At 55.3% G+C, this 17,178-nt stretch overlaps 1 protein-coding gene across 1 annotated transcript in view; it reads left to right on the top strand.

Annotated features, from left to right (window-relative positions):
- The window catches only part of LOC138751704 (trichohyalin-like), an 86,337-nt gene that overhangs the window by 39,747 nt on the left and 29,412 nt on the right, over positions 1-17,178 (top strand). Inside the window, exons 24-37 of the mRNA XM_069914389.1 lie at positions 416-655; positions 800-943; positions 2,840-3,031; positions 4,063-4,158; positions 6,439-6,558; positions 7,279-7,518; positions 7,663-7,806; positions 9,703-9,894; positions 10,542-10,685; positions 11,961-12,248; positions 12,393-12,536; positions 14,433-14,624; positions 15,272-15,415; positions 16,979-17,122. Coding sequence (XP_069770490.1) covers positions 416-655; positions 800-943; positions 2,840-3,031; positions 4,063-4,158; positions 6,439-6,558; positions 7,279-7,518; positions 7,663-7,806; positions 9,703-9,894; positions 10,542-10,685; positions 11,961-12,248; positions 12,393-12,536; positions 14,433-14,624; positions 15,272-15,415; positions 16,979-17,122 — 2,424 coding nt within the window. The remainder of the gene's footprint in view (positions 1-415; positions 656-799; positions 944-2,839; positions 3,032-4,062; positions 4,159-6,438; positions 6,559-7,278; positions 7,519-7,662; positions 7,807-9,702; positions 9,895-10,541; positions 10,686-11,960; positions 12,249-12,392; positions 12,537-14,432; positions 14,625-15,271; positions 15,416-16,978; positions 17,123-17,178) is intronic.

The raw sequence follows: 17,178 nt of genomic DNA, 5'->3' as shown, positions 1-17,178 counted from the left end.
CACGCAGGCTTCAGATTGATGAGACACGCAGGTCCAAGGAGGATGCAACACGCAGGCTTCAGATTGATGAGACACGCAGGTCTGAGGAGGATGCAACACGCAGGCTTCAGATTGATCAGACACGCAGGTCCGAGGAGGATTCAACACGCTGGCTTCAGATTGATGAGACACGCAAGTCCGAGGAGGATGCAACACGCAGGCTTCAGATTGATGAGACACGCAGGTCCGAGGAGGATGCAACACGAAGGCTTCAGATTGATGAGACTCGCAGGTCCGAGGAGGATGCAACACGCAGGCTTCAGATTGATGAGACACGCAGGTCCGAGGAGGATGCAACACGCAGGCTTCAGATTGATGAGACACGCAGGTCCGAGGAGGATGCAACACGCAGGCTTCAGATTGATGAGACATGCAGGTCCGAGGAGGATGCAACACGCAGGCTTAAGATTGATGAGACACGCAGGTCCGAGGAGGATGCAACAGGCAGGCTTCAGATTTATGAGACACGCAGGTCCGAGGAGGATGCAACACGCAGGCTTCAGATTGATGAGACACGCAGGTCCGAGGAGGATGCAACACGCAGGCTTAAGATTGATGAGACACGCAGGGCCGAGGAGGATGCGACACGCAGGCTTCAGATTGATGAGACACGCAGGTCCGAGGAGGATGCCACACGCAGGCTTCAGATTGATGAGACACGCAGGTCCGAGGAGGATGCGACACGCAGGCTTCAGATTGATGAGACACGCAGGTCCGAGGAGGATGCGACACGCAGGCTTCAGATTGATGAGACACGCAGGTCCGAGGAGGATGCAACACGCAGGCTTCAGATTGATGAGACACGCAGGTCCGAGGAGGATGCAAAACGCAGGCTTAAGATTGATGAGACACGCAGGTCCGAGGAGGATGCAACACGCAGGATTCAGATTGATGAGACACGCAGGTCCGAGGAGGATGCAACACGCAGGCTTCAGATTGATGAGACACTCAGGTCCGAGGAGGATGCAACACGCAGGCTTCAGATTGATGAGACACGCAGGTCCGAGGAGGATGCAACACGCAGGCTTCAGATTGATGAGACACGCAGGTCCGAGGAGGATGCAACACGCAGGCTTCAGATTGATGAGAAACGCAGGTCCGAGGAGGATGCAACACCCAGGCTTCAGATTGATGAGACACGCAGGTCCGAAGAGGATGCAACACGCAGGCTTCAGATTGATGAGACACGCAGGTCCGAGGAGGATGCAACAGGCAGGCTTCAGATTGATGAGACACGCAGGTCCGAGGAGGATGCAACACGCAGGCTTCAGATTGATGAGACACGCAGGTCCGAGGAGGATGCAACACGCAGGCTTCAGATTGATGAGACAAGCAGGTCCGAGGAGGATGCAACACGCAGGCTTCAGATTGATGAGACACGCAGGTCCGAGGAGGATGCAACACGCAGGCTTCAGATTGATGAGACACGCAGGTCCGAGGAGGATTCAACACGCAGGCTTCAGATTGATGAGACACGCAGGTCCGAGGAGGATGCAACTCGCAGGCTTCAGATTGATGAGACACGCAGGTCCGAGGAGGATGCAACACACAGGCTTCAGATTGATGAGACACGCAGGTCCGAGGAGGATGCAACACGCAGGCTTCAGATTGATGAGACACGCAGGTCCGTGGAGGATGCATCACGCAGTCTTCAGATTGATGAGACACGCAGGTCAGAGGAGGATGCAACACGCAGGCTTCAGATGGATGAGACACGCAGGTCGGAGGAGGATGCAACACGCAGGCTTCAGATGGATGAGACACGCAGGTCGGAGGAGGATGCAACACGCAGGCTTCAGATTGATCAGACACGCAGGTCCGAGGAGGATGCAACACGCAGGCTTCAGATTGATGAGACACGCAGGTCCGAGGAGGATGCAACACGCAGGCTTCAGATTGATGAGACACGCAGGACCGAGGAGGATGCAACACGCAGGCTTCAGATTGATGAGACACGCAGGACCGAGGAGGATGCAACACGCAGGCTTCAGATTGATGAGACATGCAGGTCCGAGGAGGATGTAACACGCAGGCTTCAGATTGATGAGACACGCAGGTCCGAGGAGGATGCAACACGCAGGCTTCAGATTGATGAGACACGCAGGTCCGAGGAGGATGCAACACGCAGGCTTCAGATTGATGAGACACGCAGGTCCGAGGAGGATGCAACACGCAGTCATCAGATTGATGAGACACGCAGGTCCGAGGAGGATGCAACACGCAGGCTTCAGATTGATGAGACACGCAGGTCCGAGGAGGATGCAACACGCAGGCTTCAGATTGATGAGACACGCCGGTCCGAGGAGGATGCAACACGCAGGCTTCAGATTAATGAGACACGCAGGTCCGAGTAGGATGTAAAATGCAGACTTCAGATTGATGAGACACGCAGGTCCGAGGAGGATGCAACACGCAGGCTTCAGATTGATGAGACACGCAGGTCCGAGGAGGATGCAACACGCAGGCTTCAGATTGATGAGACACGCAGGTCCGAGGAGGATGCAACACGCAGGCTTCAGATTGATGAGACACGCAGGTCCGAGGAGGATGCAACACGCAGGCTTCAGATTGATCAGACACGCAGGTCCGAGGAGGATTCAACACGCAGGCTTCAGATTGATGAGACACGCAGGTCCGAGGAGGATGTAACACGCAGGCTTCAGATTGATGAGACACGCAGGTCCGAGGAGGATGCAACACGCAGGCTTCAGATTGATGAGAAACGCAGGTCCGAGGAGAATGCAACACGCAGGCTTCAGATTGATGAGACACGCAGGTCCAAGGAGGATGCAACACGCAGGCTTCAGATTGATGAGACACGCAGGTCCGAGGAGGATGCAACACGCAGGCTTCAGATTGATGAGACACGCTGGTCCAAGGAGGAGGCAACACGCAGGCTTCAGATTGATGAGACACGCAGGTCCGAGGAGGATGCAACACGCAGGCTTCAGATTGATGAGACACGCAGGTCCGAGGAGGATGCAACACGCAGGTTCAGATTGATCCAACACGCAGGTCCGAGGAGGATTCAACACGCTGGCTTCAGATTGATGAGACACGCAGGTCCGAGGAGGATGCAACACGCAGGCTTCAGATTGATGAGACACGCAGGTCTGAGGAGGATGCAACACGCAGGCTTCAGATTGATGAGACACGCAGGTCCGAGGAGGATGCAACACGCAGACTTCAGATTGATGAGACACGCAGGTCCGAGGAGGATGCAACACGCAGGCTTCAGATTGATGAGACACGCTGGTCCGAGGAGGATGCAACACGCAGGCTTCAGATTGATGAGACACGCAGGTCAGAGGAGGATGCAACACGCAGGCTTCAGATTGATGAGACAAGCAGGTCCGAGGAGGATGCAACACGCAAGCTTCAGATTGATGAGACACGCAGGTCCGAGGAGGATGCAACACGCAGGCTTCAGATGGATGAGACACGCAGGTCCGAGGAGGATGCAACACGCAGGCTTCAGATTGATGAGACACGCAGGTCCGAGGAGGATGCAACAAGCAGGCTTCAGATTGATGAGACACGCAGGTCCGAGGAGGATGCAACACGCAGGCTTCAGATTGATGAGACACGCATGTCCGAGGAGGATGCAACACGCAGGCTTCAGATTGATGAGACACGCAGGTCAGAGGAGGATGCAACACGCAGGCTTCAGATGGATGAGACACGCAGGTCTGAGGAGGATGCAACACGCAGGCTTCAGATTGATCAGACACGCAGGTCCGAGGAGGATGCAACACGCAGGCTTCAGATTGATGAGATACGCAGGTCCGAGGAGGATGCAACACGCAGGCTTCAGATTGATGAGACACGCAGGTCCGAGGAGGATGCAACACGCAGGCTTCAGATTGATGAGACACGCAGGTCCGAGGAGGATGCAACACGCAGGCTTCAGATTGATGAGACACGCAGGTCCGAAGAGGATGCAACATGCAGGCTTCAGATTGATGAGACACGCAGGTCCGAGGAGGATTCAACACGCAGGCTTCAGATTGATGAGACACGCAGGTCCGAGGAGGATGCAACACGCAGGCTTCAGATTGATGAGACACGCAGGTACGAGGACGATGCAAAACGCAGGCTTCAGATTGATGAGACACGCAGGTCCGAGGAGGATGCAACACGCAGGCTTCAGATTGATGAGACACGCAGGTCCGAGGAGGATGCAACACGCAGGCTTCAGATTGATGAGACACGCAGGTCCGAGGAGGATGCAACACGCAGGCTTCAGATTGATGAGACACGCAGGTCCGAGGAGGATGCAACACACTGGCTTCAGATTGATCAGACACACATGTCCGAGGAGGATGCAACACGCAGGCTTCAGATTGATGAGAGACGCAGGTCCGAGGAGGATGCAACACGCAGGCTTCAGATTGATGAGACACGCAGGTCCGAGGAGGATGTAACACGCAGGCTTAAGATTGATGAGACACGCAGGTCCGAGGAGGATGCAACACGCAGGCTTCAGATTGATGAGACACGCAGGTCCGAGGAGGATGGAACACGCAGGCTTCAGATTGATGAGACACGCAGGTCCGAGGAGGATGCAACACGCAGGCTTCAGATTGATGAGACGCGCAGGTCCGAGGAGGATGCAACACGCAGGCTTCAGATTGATGAGACACGCAGGTCCGAGGAGGATGCAACACGCAGGCTTCAGATTGATGAGACACGCAGGTCCGAGAAGGATGCAACACGCAGGCTTCAGATTGATGAGACACGCAGGTCCGAGGAGGATGCAACACGCAGGCTTCAGATTGATGAGACACGCAGGTCCGAGGAGGATGCAACACGCAGGCTTCAGATTGATGAGAAACGCAGGTCCGAGGAGAATGCAACACGCAGGCTTCAGATTGATGAGACACGCAGGTCCAAGGAGGATGCAACACGCAGGCTTCAGATTGATGAGACACGCAGGTCCGAGGAGGATGCAACACGCAGGCTTCAGATTGATGAGACACGATGGTCCGAGGAGGAGGCAACACGCAGGCTTCAGATTGATGAGACACGCAGGTCCGAGGAGGATGCAACACGCAGGCTTCAGATTGATGAGACACGCAGGTCCGAGGAGGATGCAACACGCAGGCTTCAGATTGATCAGACACGCAGGTCCGAGGAGGATTCAACACGCAGGCTTCAGATTGATGAGACACGCAGGTCCGAGGAGGATGCAACACGCAGGCTTCAGATTGATGAGACACGCAGGTCCGAGGAGGATGCAACACGCAGGCTTCAGATTGATGAGACACGCAGGTCCGAGGAGGATGCAACACGCAGACTTCAGATGGATGAGACACGCAGGTCTGAGGAGGATGCAACACACAGGCTTCAGATTGATGAGACACGCAGGTCCGAGGAGGATGCAACACGCAGGCTTCAGATTGATGAGACACGCAGGTCCAAGGAGGATGCAACACGCAGGCTTCAGATTGATGAGACACGCAGGTCCGAGGAGGATGCAACACGAAGGCTTCAGATTGATGAGACACGCAGGTCCGAGGAGGATGCAACACGCAGGCTTCAGATTGATCAGACACGCAGTTCCGAGGAGGATGCAACACGCAGGCTTCAGATTGATGAGATACGCAGGTCCGAGGAGGATGCAACACGCAGGCTTCAGATTGATGAGACACGCAGGTCCGAGGAGGATGCAACACGCAGGCTTCAGATTGATGAGACACGCAGGTCCGAGGAGGATGCAACACGCAGGCTTCAGATTGATGAGACACGCAGGTCCGAGGAGGATGCAACACGCAGGCTTCAGATTGATGAGACACGCAGGTCCGAGGAGGATGCAACACGCTGGCTTCAGATTGATCAGACACACATGTCCGAGGAGGATGCAACACGCAGGCTTCAGATTGATGAGAGACGCAGGTCCGAGGAGGATGCAACACGCAGGCTTCAGATTGATGAGACACGCAGGTCCGAGGAGGATGTAACACGCAGGCTTAAGATTGATGAGACACGCAGGTCCGAGGAGGATGCAACACGCAGGCTTCAGATTGATGAGACACGCAGGTCCGAGGAGGATGCAACACGCAGGCTTCAGATTGATGAGACACGCAGGTCCGAGGAGGATGCAACACGCAGGCTTCAGATTGATGAGACGCGCAGGTCCGAGGAGGATGCAACACGCAGGCTTCAGATTGATGAGACACGCAGGTCCGAGGAGGATGCAACACGCAGGCTTCAGATTGATGAGACACGCAGGTCCGAGAAGGATGCAACACGCAGGCTTCAGATTGATGAGACACGCAGGTCCGAGGAGGATGCAACACGCAGGCTTCAGATTGATGAGAAACGCAGGTCCGAGGAGAATGCAACACGCAGGCTTCAGATTGATGAGACACGCAGGTCCAAGGAGGATGCAACACGCAGGCTTCAGATTGATGAGACACGCAGGTCCGAGGAGGATGCAACACGCAGGCTTCAGATTGATGAGACACGCTGGTCCAAGGAGGAGGCAACACGCAGGCTTCAGATTGATGAGACACGCAGGTCCGAGGAGGATGCAACACGCAGGCTTCAGATTGATGAGACACGCAGGTCCGAGGAGGATGCAACACGCAGGCTTCAGATTGATCAGACACGCAGGTCCGAGGAGGATTCAACACGCAGGCTTCAGATTGATGAGACACGCAGGTCCGAGGAGGATGCAACACGCAGGCTTCAGATTGATGAGACACGCAGGTCCGAGGAGGATGCAACACGCAGGCTTCAGATTGATGAGACACGCAGGTCCGAGGAGGATGCAACACGCAGACTTCAGATTGATGAGACACGCAGGTCCGAGGAGGATGCAACACACAGGCTTCAGATTGATGAGACACGCAGGTCCGAGGAGGATGCAACACGCAGGCTTCAGATTGATGAGACACGCAGGTCTGAGGAGGATGCAACACGCAGGCTTCAGATTGATCAGACACGCAGGTCCGAGGAGGATTCAACACGCTGGCTTCAGATTGATGAGACACGCAAGTCCGAGGAGGATGCAACACGCAGGCTTCAGATTGATGAGACACGCAGGTCCGAGGAGGATGCAACACGAAGGCTTCAGATTGATGAGACTCGCAGGTCCGAGGAGGATGCAACACGCAGGCTTCAGATTGATGAGACACGCAGGTCCGAGGAGGATGCAACACGCAGGCTTCAGATTGATGAGGCACGCAGGTCCGAGGAGGATGCAACACGCAGGCTTCAGATTGATGAGACACGCAGGTCCGAGGAGGATGCAACACGCAGGCTTAAGATTGATGAGACACGCAGGTCCGAGGAGGATGCAACAGGCAGGCATCAGATTTATGAGACACGCAGGTCCGAGGAGGATGCAACACGCAGGCTTCAGATTGATGAGACACGCAGGTCCGAGGAGGATGCAACACGCAGGCTTAAGATTGATGAGACACGCAGGGCCGAGGAGGATGCGACACGCAGGCTTCAGATTGATGAGACACGCAGGTCCGAGGAGGATGCAACACGCAGGCTTCAGATTGATGAGACACGCAGGTCCGAGGAGGATGCGACACGCAGGCTTCAGATTGATGAGACACGCAGGTCCGAGGAGGATGCGACACGCAGGCTTCAGATTGATGAGACACGCAGGTCCGAGGAGGATGCAACACGCAGGCTTCAGATTGATGAGACACACAGGTCCGAGGAGGATGCAAAACGCAGGCTTAAGATTGATGAGACACGCAGGTCCGAGGAGGATGCAACACGCAGGATTCAGATTGATGAGACACGCAGGTCCGAGGAGGATGCAACACGCAGGCTTCAGATTGATGAGACACGCAGGTCCGAGGAGGATGCAACACGCAGGCTTCAGATTGATGAGACACGCAGGTCCGAGGAGGATGCAACACGCAGGCTTCAGATTGATGAGACACGCAGGTCCGAGGAGGATGCAACACGCAGGCTTCAGATTGATGAGAAACGCAGGTCCGAGGAGGATGCAACACCCAGGCTTCAGATTGATGAGACACGCAGGTCCGAAGAGGATGCAACACGCAGGCTTCAGATTGATGAGACACGCAGGTCCGAGGAGGATGCAACAGGCAGGCTTCAGATTGATGAGACACGCAGGTCCGAGGAGGATGCAACACGCAGGCTTCAGATTGATGAGACACGCAGGTCCGAGGAGGATGCAACACGCAGGCTTCAGATTGATGAGACAAGCAGGTCCGAGGAGGATGCAACACGCAGGCTTCAGATTGATGAGACACGCAGGTCCGAGGAGGATGCAACACGCAGGCTTCAGATTGATGAGACACGCAGGTCCGAGGAGGATTCAACACGCAGGCTTCAGATTGATGAGACACGCAGGTCCGAGGAGGATGCAACTCGCAGGCTTCAGATTGATGAGACACGCAGGTCCGAGGAGGATGCAACACACAGGCTTCAGATTGATGAGACACGCAGGTCCGAGGAGGATGCAACACGCAGGCTTCAGATTGATGAGACACGCAGGTCCGTGGAGGATGCATCACGCAGTCTTCAGATTGATGAGACACGCAGGTCAGAGGAGGATGCAACACGCAGGCTTCAGATGGATGAGACACGCAGGTCGGAGGAGGATGCAACACGCAGGCTTCAGATGGATGAGACACGCAGGTCGGAGGAGGATGCAACACGCAGGCTTCAGATTGATCAGACACGCAGGTCCGAGGAGGATGCAACACGCAGGCTTCAGATTGATGAGACACGCAGGTCCGAGGAGGATGCAACACGCAGGCTTCAGATTGATGAGACACGCAGGACCGAGGAGGATGCAACACGCAGGCTTCAGATTGATGAGACACGCAGGACCGAGGAGGATGCAACACGCAGGCTTCAGATTGATGAGACATGCAGGTCCGAGGAGGATGTAACACGCAGGCTTCAGATTGATGAGACACGCAGGTCCGAGGAGGATGCAACACGCAGGCTTCAGATTGATGAGACACGCAGGTCCGAGGAGGATGCAACACGCAGGCTTCAGATTGATGAGACACGCAGGTCCGAGGAGGATGCAACACGCAGTCATCAGATTGATGAGACACGCAGGTCCGAGGAGGATGCAACACGCAGGCTTCAGATTGATGAGACACGCAGGTCCGAGGAGGATGCAACACGCAGGCTTCAGATTGATGAGACACGCCGGTCCGAGGAGGATGCAACACGCAGGCTTCAGATTAATGAGACACGCAGGTCCGAGTAGGATGTAAAATGCAGACTTCAGATTGATGAGACACGCAGGTCCGAGGAGGATGCAACACGCAGGCTTCAGATTGATGAGACACGCAGGTCCGAGGAGGATGCAACACGCAGGCTTCAGATTGATGAGACACGCAGGTCCGAGGAGGATGCAACACGCAGGCTTCAGATTGATGAGACACGCAGGTCCGAGGAGGATGCAACACGCAGGCTTCAGATTGATCAGACACGCAGGTCCGAGGAGGATTCAACACGCAGGCTTCAGATTGATGAGACACGCAGGTCCGAGGAGGATGTAACACGCAGGCTTCAGATTGATGAGACACGCAGGTCCGAGGAGGATGCAACACGCAGGCTTCAGATTGATGAGAAACGCAGGTCCGAGGAGAATGCAACACGCAGGCTTCAGATTGATGAGACACGCAGGTCCAAGGAGGATGCAACACGCAGGCTTCAGATTGATGAGACACGCAGGTCCGAGGAGGATGCAACACGCAGGCTTCAGATTGATGAGACACGCTGGTCCAAGGAGGAGGCAACACGCAGGCTTCAGATTGATGAGACACGCAGGTCCGAGGAGGATGCAACACGCAGGCTTCAGATTGATGAGACACGCAGGTCCGAGGAGGATGCAACACGCAGGTTCAGATTGATCCAACACGCAGGTCCGAGGAGGATTCAACACGCTGGCTTCAGATTGATGAGACACGCAGGTCCGAGGAGGATGCAACACGCAGGCTTCAGATTGATGAGACACGCAGGTCTGAGGAGGATGCAACACGCAGGCTTCAGATTGATGAGACACGCAGGTCCGAGGAGGATGCAACACGCAGACTTCAGATTGATGAGACACGCAGGTCCGAGGAGGATGCAACACGCAGGCTTCAGATTGATGAGACACGCAGGTCCAAGGAGGATGCAACACGCAGGCTTCAGATTGATGAGACACGCAGGTCTGAGGAGGATGCAACATGCAGGCTTCAGATTTTTCAGACACGCAGGTCCGAGGAGGATTCAACACGCTGGCTTCAGATTGATGAGACACGCAAGTCCGAGGAGGATGCAACACGCAGGCTTCAGATTGATGAGACACGCAGGTCCGAGGAGGATGCAACACGAAGGCTTCAGATTGATGAGACACGCAGGTCCGAGGAGGATGCAACACGCAGGCTTCGGATTGATGAGACATGCAGGTCCGAGGAGGATGCAACACGCAGGCTTCAGATTGATGAGACACGCAGGTCCGAGGAGGATGCAACACGCAGGCTTCAGATTGATGAGACACGCAGGTCCGAGGAGGATGCAACACGCAGGCTTAAGATTGATGAGACACGCAGGTCCGAGGAGGATGCAACAGGCAGGCTTCAGATTTATGAGACACGCAGGTCCGAGGAGGATGCAACACGCAGGCTTCAGATTGATGAGACACGCAGGTCCGAGGAGGATGCAACACGCAGGCTTAAGATTGATGAGACACGCAGGTCCGAGGAGGATGCAACACGCAGGCTTCAGATTGATGAGACACGCAGGTCCGAGGAGGATGCAACACGCAGGCTTCAGATTGATGAGACACGCAGGTCCGAGGAGGATGCAACACGCAGGCTTCAGATTGATGAGACACGCAGGTTCGAGGAGGATGCAACACGCAGGCTTCAGATTGATGAGACACGCAGGTCCGAGGAGGATGCAACACGCAGGCTTAAGATTGATGAGACACGCAGGTCCGAGGAGGATGCAACACGCAGGCTTCAGATTGATGAGACACGCAGGTCCGAGGAGGATGTAACACGCAGGCTTCAGATTGATGAGACACGCAGGTCCGAGGAGGATGCAACACGCAGGCTTCAGATTGATGAGACACGCAGGTCCGAGGAGGATGCAACACGCAGGCTTCAGAATGATGAGACATGCAGGTCCGAGGAGGATGCAACACGCAGGCTTCAGATTGATGAGAAACGTAGGTCCGAGGAGGATGCAACACGCAGGCTTCAGATTGATGAGACACGCCGGTCCGAGGAGGATGCAACACGCAGGCTTCAGATTGATGAGACACGCAGGCCCGAGGAGGATGCAACACGCAGGCTTCAGATTGATGAGACACGCTGGTCCGAGGAGGATGCAACACGCAGGCTTCAGATTGATGAGACACGCAGGTCCGAGGAGGATGCAACACGCAGGCTTCAGATTGTTGAGACAAGCAGGTCCGAGGAGGATGCAACACGCAGGCTTCTGATTGATGAGACAGGCAGGTCCGAGGAGGATGCAACACGCAGGCTTCAGATGGATGAGATGCAACACGCAGGCTTCAGATTGATGAGACACGCAGGTCCGAGGAGGATGCAACACGCAGGCTTCAGATTGATGAGACACGCAGGTCCGAGGAGGATGCAACGCAGGCTTCAGATTGATGAGACACGCATGTCTGAGGAGGATGCAACACGCAGGCTTCAGATTGATGAGACACGTAGGTCAGAGGAGGATGCAACACGCAGGCTTCAGATGGATGAGACACGCAGGTCCGAGGAGGATGCAACACGCAGGCTTCAGATTGATCAGACACGCAGGTCCGAGGAGGATGCAAAACGAAGGCTTCAGATTGATGAGACTCGCAGGTCCGAGGAGGATGCAACACGCAGGCTTCAGATTGATGAGACACGCAGGTCCGAGGAGGATGCAACACGCAGGCTTCAGATTGATGAGGCACGCAGGTCCGAGGAGGATGCAACACGCAGGCTTCAGATTGATGAGACACGCAGGTCCGAGGAGGATGCAACAGGCAGGCTTAAGATTGATGAGACACGCAGGTCCGAGGAGGATGCAACAGGCAGGCATCAGATTTATGAGACACGCAGGTCCGAGGAGGATGCAACACGCAGGCTTCAGATTGATGAGACACGCAGGTCCGAGGAGGATGCAACACGCAGGCTTAAGATTGATGAGACACGCAGGGCCGAGGAGGATGCGACACGCAGGCTTCAGATTGATGAGACACGCAGGTCCGAGGAGGATGCAACACGCAGGCTTCAGATTGATGAGACACGCAGGTCCGAGGAGGATGCGACACGCAGGCTTCAGATTGATGAGACACGCAGGTCCGAGGAGGATGCGACACGCAGGCTTCAGATTGATGAGACACGCAGGTCCGAGGAGGATGCAACACGCAGGCTTCAGATTGATGAGACACACAGGTCCGAGGAGGATGCAAAACGCAGGCTTAAGATTGATGAGACACGCAGGTCCGAGGAGGATGCAACACGCAGGATTCAGATTGATGAGACACGCAGGTCCGAGGAGGATGCAACACGCAGGCTTCAGATTGATGAGACACGCAGGTCCGAGGAGGATGCAACACGCAGGCTTCAGATTGATGAGACACGCAGGTCCGAGGAGGATGCAACACGCAGGCTTCAGATTGATGAGACACGCAGGTCCGAGGAGGATGCAACACGCAGGCTTCAGATTGATGAGAAACGCAGGTCCGAGGAGGATGCAACACCCAGGCTTCAGATTGATGAGACACGCAGGTCCGAAGAGGATGCAACACGCAGGCTTCAGATTGATGAGACACGCAGGTCCGAGGAGGATGCAACAGGCAGGCTTCAGATTGATGAGACACGCAGGTCCGAGGAGGATGCAACACGCAGGCTTCAGATTGATGAGACACGCAGGTCCGAGGAGGATGCAACACGCAGGCTTCAGATTGATGAGACAAGCAGGTCCGAGGAGGATGCAACACGCAGGCTTCAGATTGATGAGACACGCAGGTCCGAGGAGGATGCAACACGCAGGCTTCAGATTGATGAGACACGCAGGTCCGAGGAGGATTCAACACGCAGGCTTCAGATTGATGAGACACGCAGGTCCGAGGAGGATGCAACTCGCAGGCTTCAGATTGATGAGACACGCAGGTCCGAGGAGGATGCAACACACAGGCTTCAGATTGATGAGACACGCAGGTCCGAGGAGGATGCAACACGCAGGCTTCAGATTGATGAGACACGCAGGTCCGTGGAGGATGCATCACGCAGTCTTCAGATTGATGAGACACGCAGGTCAGAGGAGGATGCAACACGCAGGCTTCAGATGGATGAGACACGCAGGTCGGAGGAGGATGCAACACGCAGGCTTCAGATGGATGAGACACGCAGGTCGGAGGAGGATGCAACACGCAGGCTTCAGATTGATCAGACACGCAGGTCCGAGGAGGATGCAACACGCAGGCTTCAGATTGATGAGACACGCAGGTCCGAGGAGGATGCAACACGCAGGCTTCAGATTGATGAGACACGCAGGACCGAGGAGGATGCAACACGCAGGCTTCAGATTGATGAGACACGCAGGACCGAGGAGGATGCAACACGCAGGCTTCAGATTGATGAGACATGCAGGTCCGAGGAGGATGTAACACGCAGGCTTCAGATTGATGAGACACGCAGGTCCGAGGAGGATGCAACACGCAGGCTTCAGATTGATGAGACACGCAGGTCCGAGGAGGATGCAACACGCAGGCTTCAGATTGATGAGACACGCAGGTCCGAGGAGGATGCAACACGCAGTCATCAGATTGATGAGACACGCAGGTCCGAGGAGGATGCAACACGCAGGCTTCAGATTGATGAGACACGCAGGTCCGAGGAGGATGCAACACGCAGGCTTCAGATTGATGAGACACGCCGGTCCGAGGAGGATGCAACACGCAGGCTTCAGATTAATGAGACACGCAGGTCCGAGTAGGATGTAAAATGCAGACTTCAGATTGATGAGACACGCAGGTCCGAGGAGGATGCAACACGCAGGCTTCAGATTGATGAGACACGCAGGTCCGAGGAGGATGCAACACGCAGGCTTCAGATTGATGAGACACGCAGGTCCGAGGAGGATGCAACACGCAGGCTTCAGATTGATGAGACACGCAGGTCCGAGGAGGATGCAACACGCAGGCTTCAGATTGATCAGACACGCAGGTCCGAGGAGGATTCAACACGCAGGCTTCAGATTGATGAGACACGCAGGTCCGAGGAGGATGTAACACGCAGGCTTCAGATTGATGAGACACGCAGGTCCGAGGAGGATGCAACACGCAGGCTTCAGATTGATGAGAAACGCAGGTCCGAGGAGAATGCAACACGCAGGCTTCAGATTGATGAGACACGCAGGTCCAAGGAGGATGCAACACGCAGGCTTCAGATTGATGAGACACGCAGGTCCGAGGAGGATGCAACACGCAGGCTTCAGATTGATGAGACACGCTGGTCCAAGGAGGAGGCAACACGCAGGCTTCAGATTGATGAGACACGCAGGTCCGAGGAGGATGCAACACGCAGGCTTCAGATTGATGAGACACGCAGGTCCGAGGAGGATGCAACACGCAGGTTCAGATTGATCCAACACGCAGGTCCGAGGAGGATTCAACACGCTGGCTTCAGATTGATGAGACACGCAGGTCCGAGGAGGATGCAACACGCAGGCTTCAGATTGATGAGACACGCAGGTCTGAGGAGGATGCAACACGCAGGCTTCAGATTGATGAGACACGCAGGTCCGAGGAGGATGCAACACGCAGACTTCAGATTGATGAGACACGCAGGTCCGAGGAGGATGCAACACGCAGGCTTCAGATTGATGAGACACGCAGGTCCAAGGAGGATGCAACACGCAGGCTTCAGATTGATGAGACACGCAGGTCTGAGGAGGATGCAACATGCAGGCTTCAGATTTTTCAGACACGCAGGTCCGAGGAGGATTCAACACGCTGGCTTCAGATTGATGAGACACGCAAGTCCGAGGAGGATGCAACACGCAGGCTTCAGATTGATGAGACACGCAGGTCCGAGGAGGATGCAACACGAAGGCTTCAGATTGATGAGACACGCAGGTCCGAGGAGGATGCAACACGCAGGCTTCGGATTGATGAGACATGCAGGTCCGAGGAGGATGCAACACGCAGGCTTCAGATTGATGAGACACGCAGGTCCGAGGAGGATGCAACACGCAGGCTTCAGATTGATGAGACACGCAGGTCCGAGGAGGATGCAACACGCAGGCTTAAGATTGATGAGACACGCAGGTCCGAGGAGGATGCAACAGGCAGGCTTCAGATTTATGAGACACGCAGGTCCGAGGAGGATGCAACACGCAGGCTTCAGATTGATGAGACACGCAGGTCCGAGGAGGATGCAACACGCAGGCTTAAGATTGATGAGACACGCAGGTCCGAGGAGGATGCAACACGCAGGCTTCAGATTGATGAGACACGCAGGTCCGAGGAGGATGCAACACGCAGGCTTCAGATTGATGAGACACGCAGGTCCGAGGAGGATGCAACACGCAGGCTTCAGATTGATGAGACACGCAGGTTCGAGGAGGATGCAACACGCAGGCTTCAGATTGATGAGACACGCAGGTCCGAGGAGGATGCAACACGCAGGCTTAAGATTGATGAGACACGCAGGTCCGAGGAGGATGCAACACGCAGGCTTCAGATTGATGAGACACGCAGGTCCGAGGAGGATGTAACACGCAGGCTTCAGATTGATGAGACACGCAGGTCCGAGGAGGATGCAACACGCAGGCTTCAGATTGATGAGACACGCAGGTCCGAGGAGGATGCAACACGCAGGCTTCAGAATGATGAGACATGCAGGTCCGAGGAGGATGCAACACGCAGGCTTCAGATTGATGAGAAACGTAGGTCCGAGGAGGATGCAACACGCAGGCTTCAGATTGATGAGACACGCCGGTCCGAGGAGGATGCAACACGCAGGCTTCAGATTGATGAGACACGCAGGCCCGAGGAGGATGCAACACGCAGGCTTCAGATTGATGAGACACGCTGGTCCGAGGAGGATGCAACACGCAGGCTTCAGATTGATGAGACACGCAGGTCCGAGGAGGATGCAACACGCAGGCTTCAGATTGTTGAGACAAGCAGGTCCGAGGAGGATGCAACACGCAGGCTTCTGATTGATGAGACAGGCAGGTCCGAGGAGGATGCAACACGCAGGCTTCAGATGGATGAGATGCAACACGCAGGCTTCAGATTGATGAGACACGCAGGTCCGAGGAGGATGCAACACGCAGGCTTCAGATTGATGAGACACGCAGGTCCGAGGAGGATGCAACGCAGGCTTCAGATTGATGAGACACGCATGTCTGAGGAGGATGCAACACGCAGGCTTCAGATTGATGAGACACGTAGGTCAGAGGAGGATGCAACACGCAGGCTTCAGATGGATGAGACACGCAGGTCCGAGGAGGATGCAACACGCAGGCTTCAGATTGATCAGACACGCAGGTCCGAGGAGGATGCAAAACGCAGGCTTCAGATTGATGAGATACGCAGGTCCGAGGAGGATGCAACACGCAGGCTTCAGATTGATGAGACACGCAGGACCGAGGAGGATGCAACACGCAGGCTTCAGATTGATGAGGCACGCAGGTCCGAGGAGGATGTAACACGCAGGCTTCAGATTGATGAGACACGCAGGTCCGAGGAGGATGCAACACGCAGGCTTCAGATTGATGAGACACGCAGGTCCGAGGAGGATGCAACACGCAGGCTTCAGATTGATGAGACACGCAGGTCCGAGGAGGATGCAACACGCAGGCATCAGATTGATGAGACACGCAGGTCCGAGGAGGATGCAACACGCAGGCTTCAGATTGATGAGACACGCAGGTCCGAGGAGGATGCAACACGCAGGCTTCAGATTGATGAGACACGCAGGTCCGAGGAGGATGCAACACGCAGGCTTCAGATTGATGAGACACGCAGGTCCGAGGAGGATGCAACACGCAGACTTCAGATTGTTGAGACACGCAGGTCCGAGGAGGATGCAACACGCAGGCTTCAGATTGATGAGACACGCAGGTCCGAGGAGGATGCAACACGCAGGCTTCAGATTGATGAGACACGCAGGTCCGAGG

The sequence above is a fragment of the Narcine bancroftii genome, chromosome 1, assembly GCF_036971445.1.
Source record: "Narcine bancroftii isolate sNarBan1 chromosome 1, sNarBan1.hap1, whole genome shotgun sequence".
Taxonomy (NCBI): domain Eukaryota; kingdom Metazoa; phylum Chordata; class Chondrichthyes; order Torpediniformes; family Narcinidae; genus Narcine; species Narcine bancroftii.
This window is presented reverse-complemented; position numbering and strand designations above follow the sequence as displayed.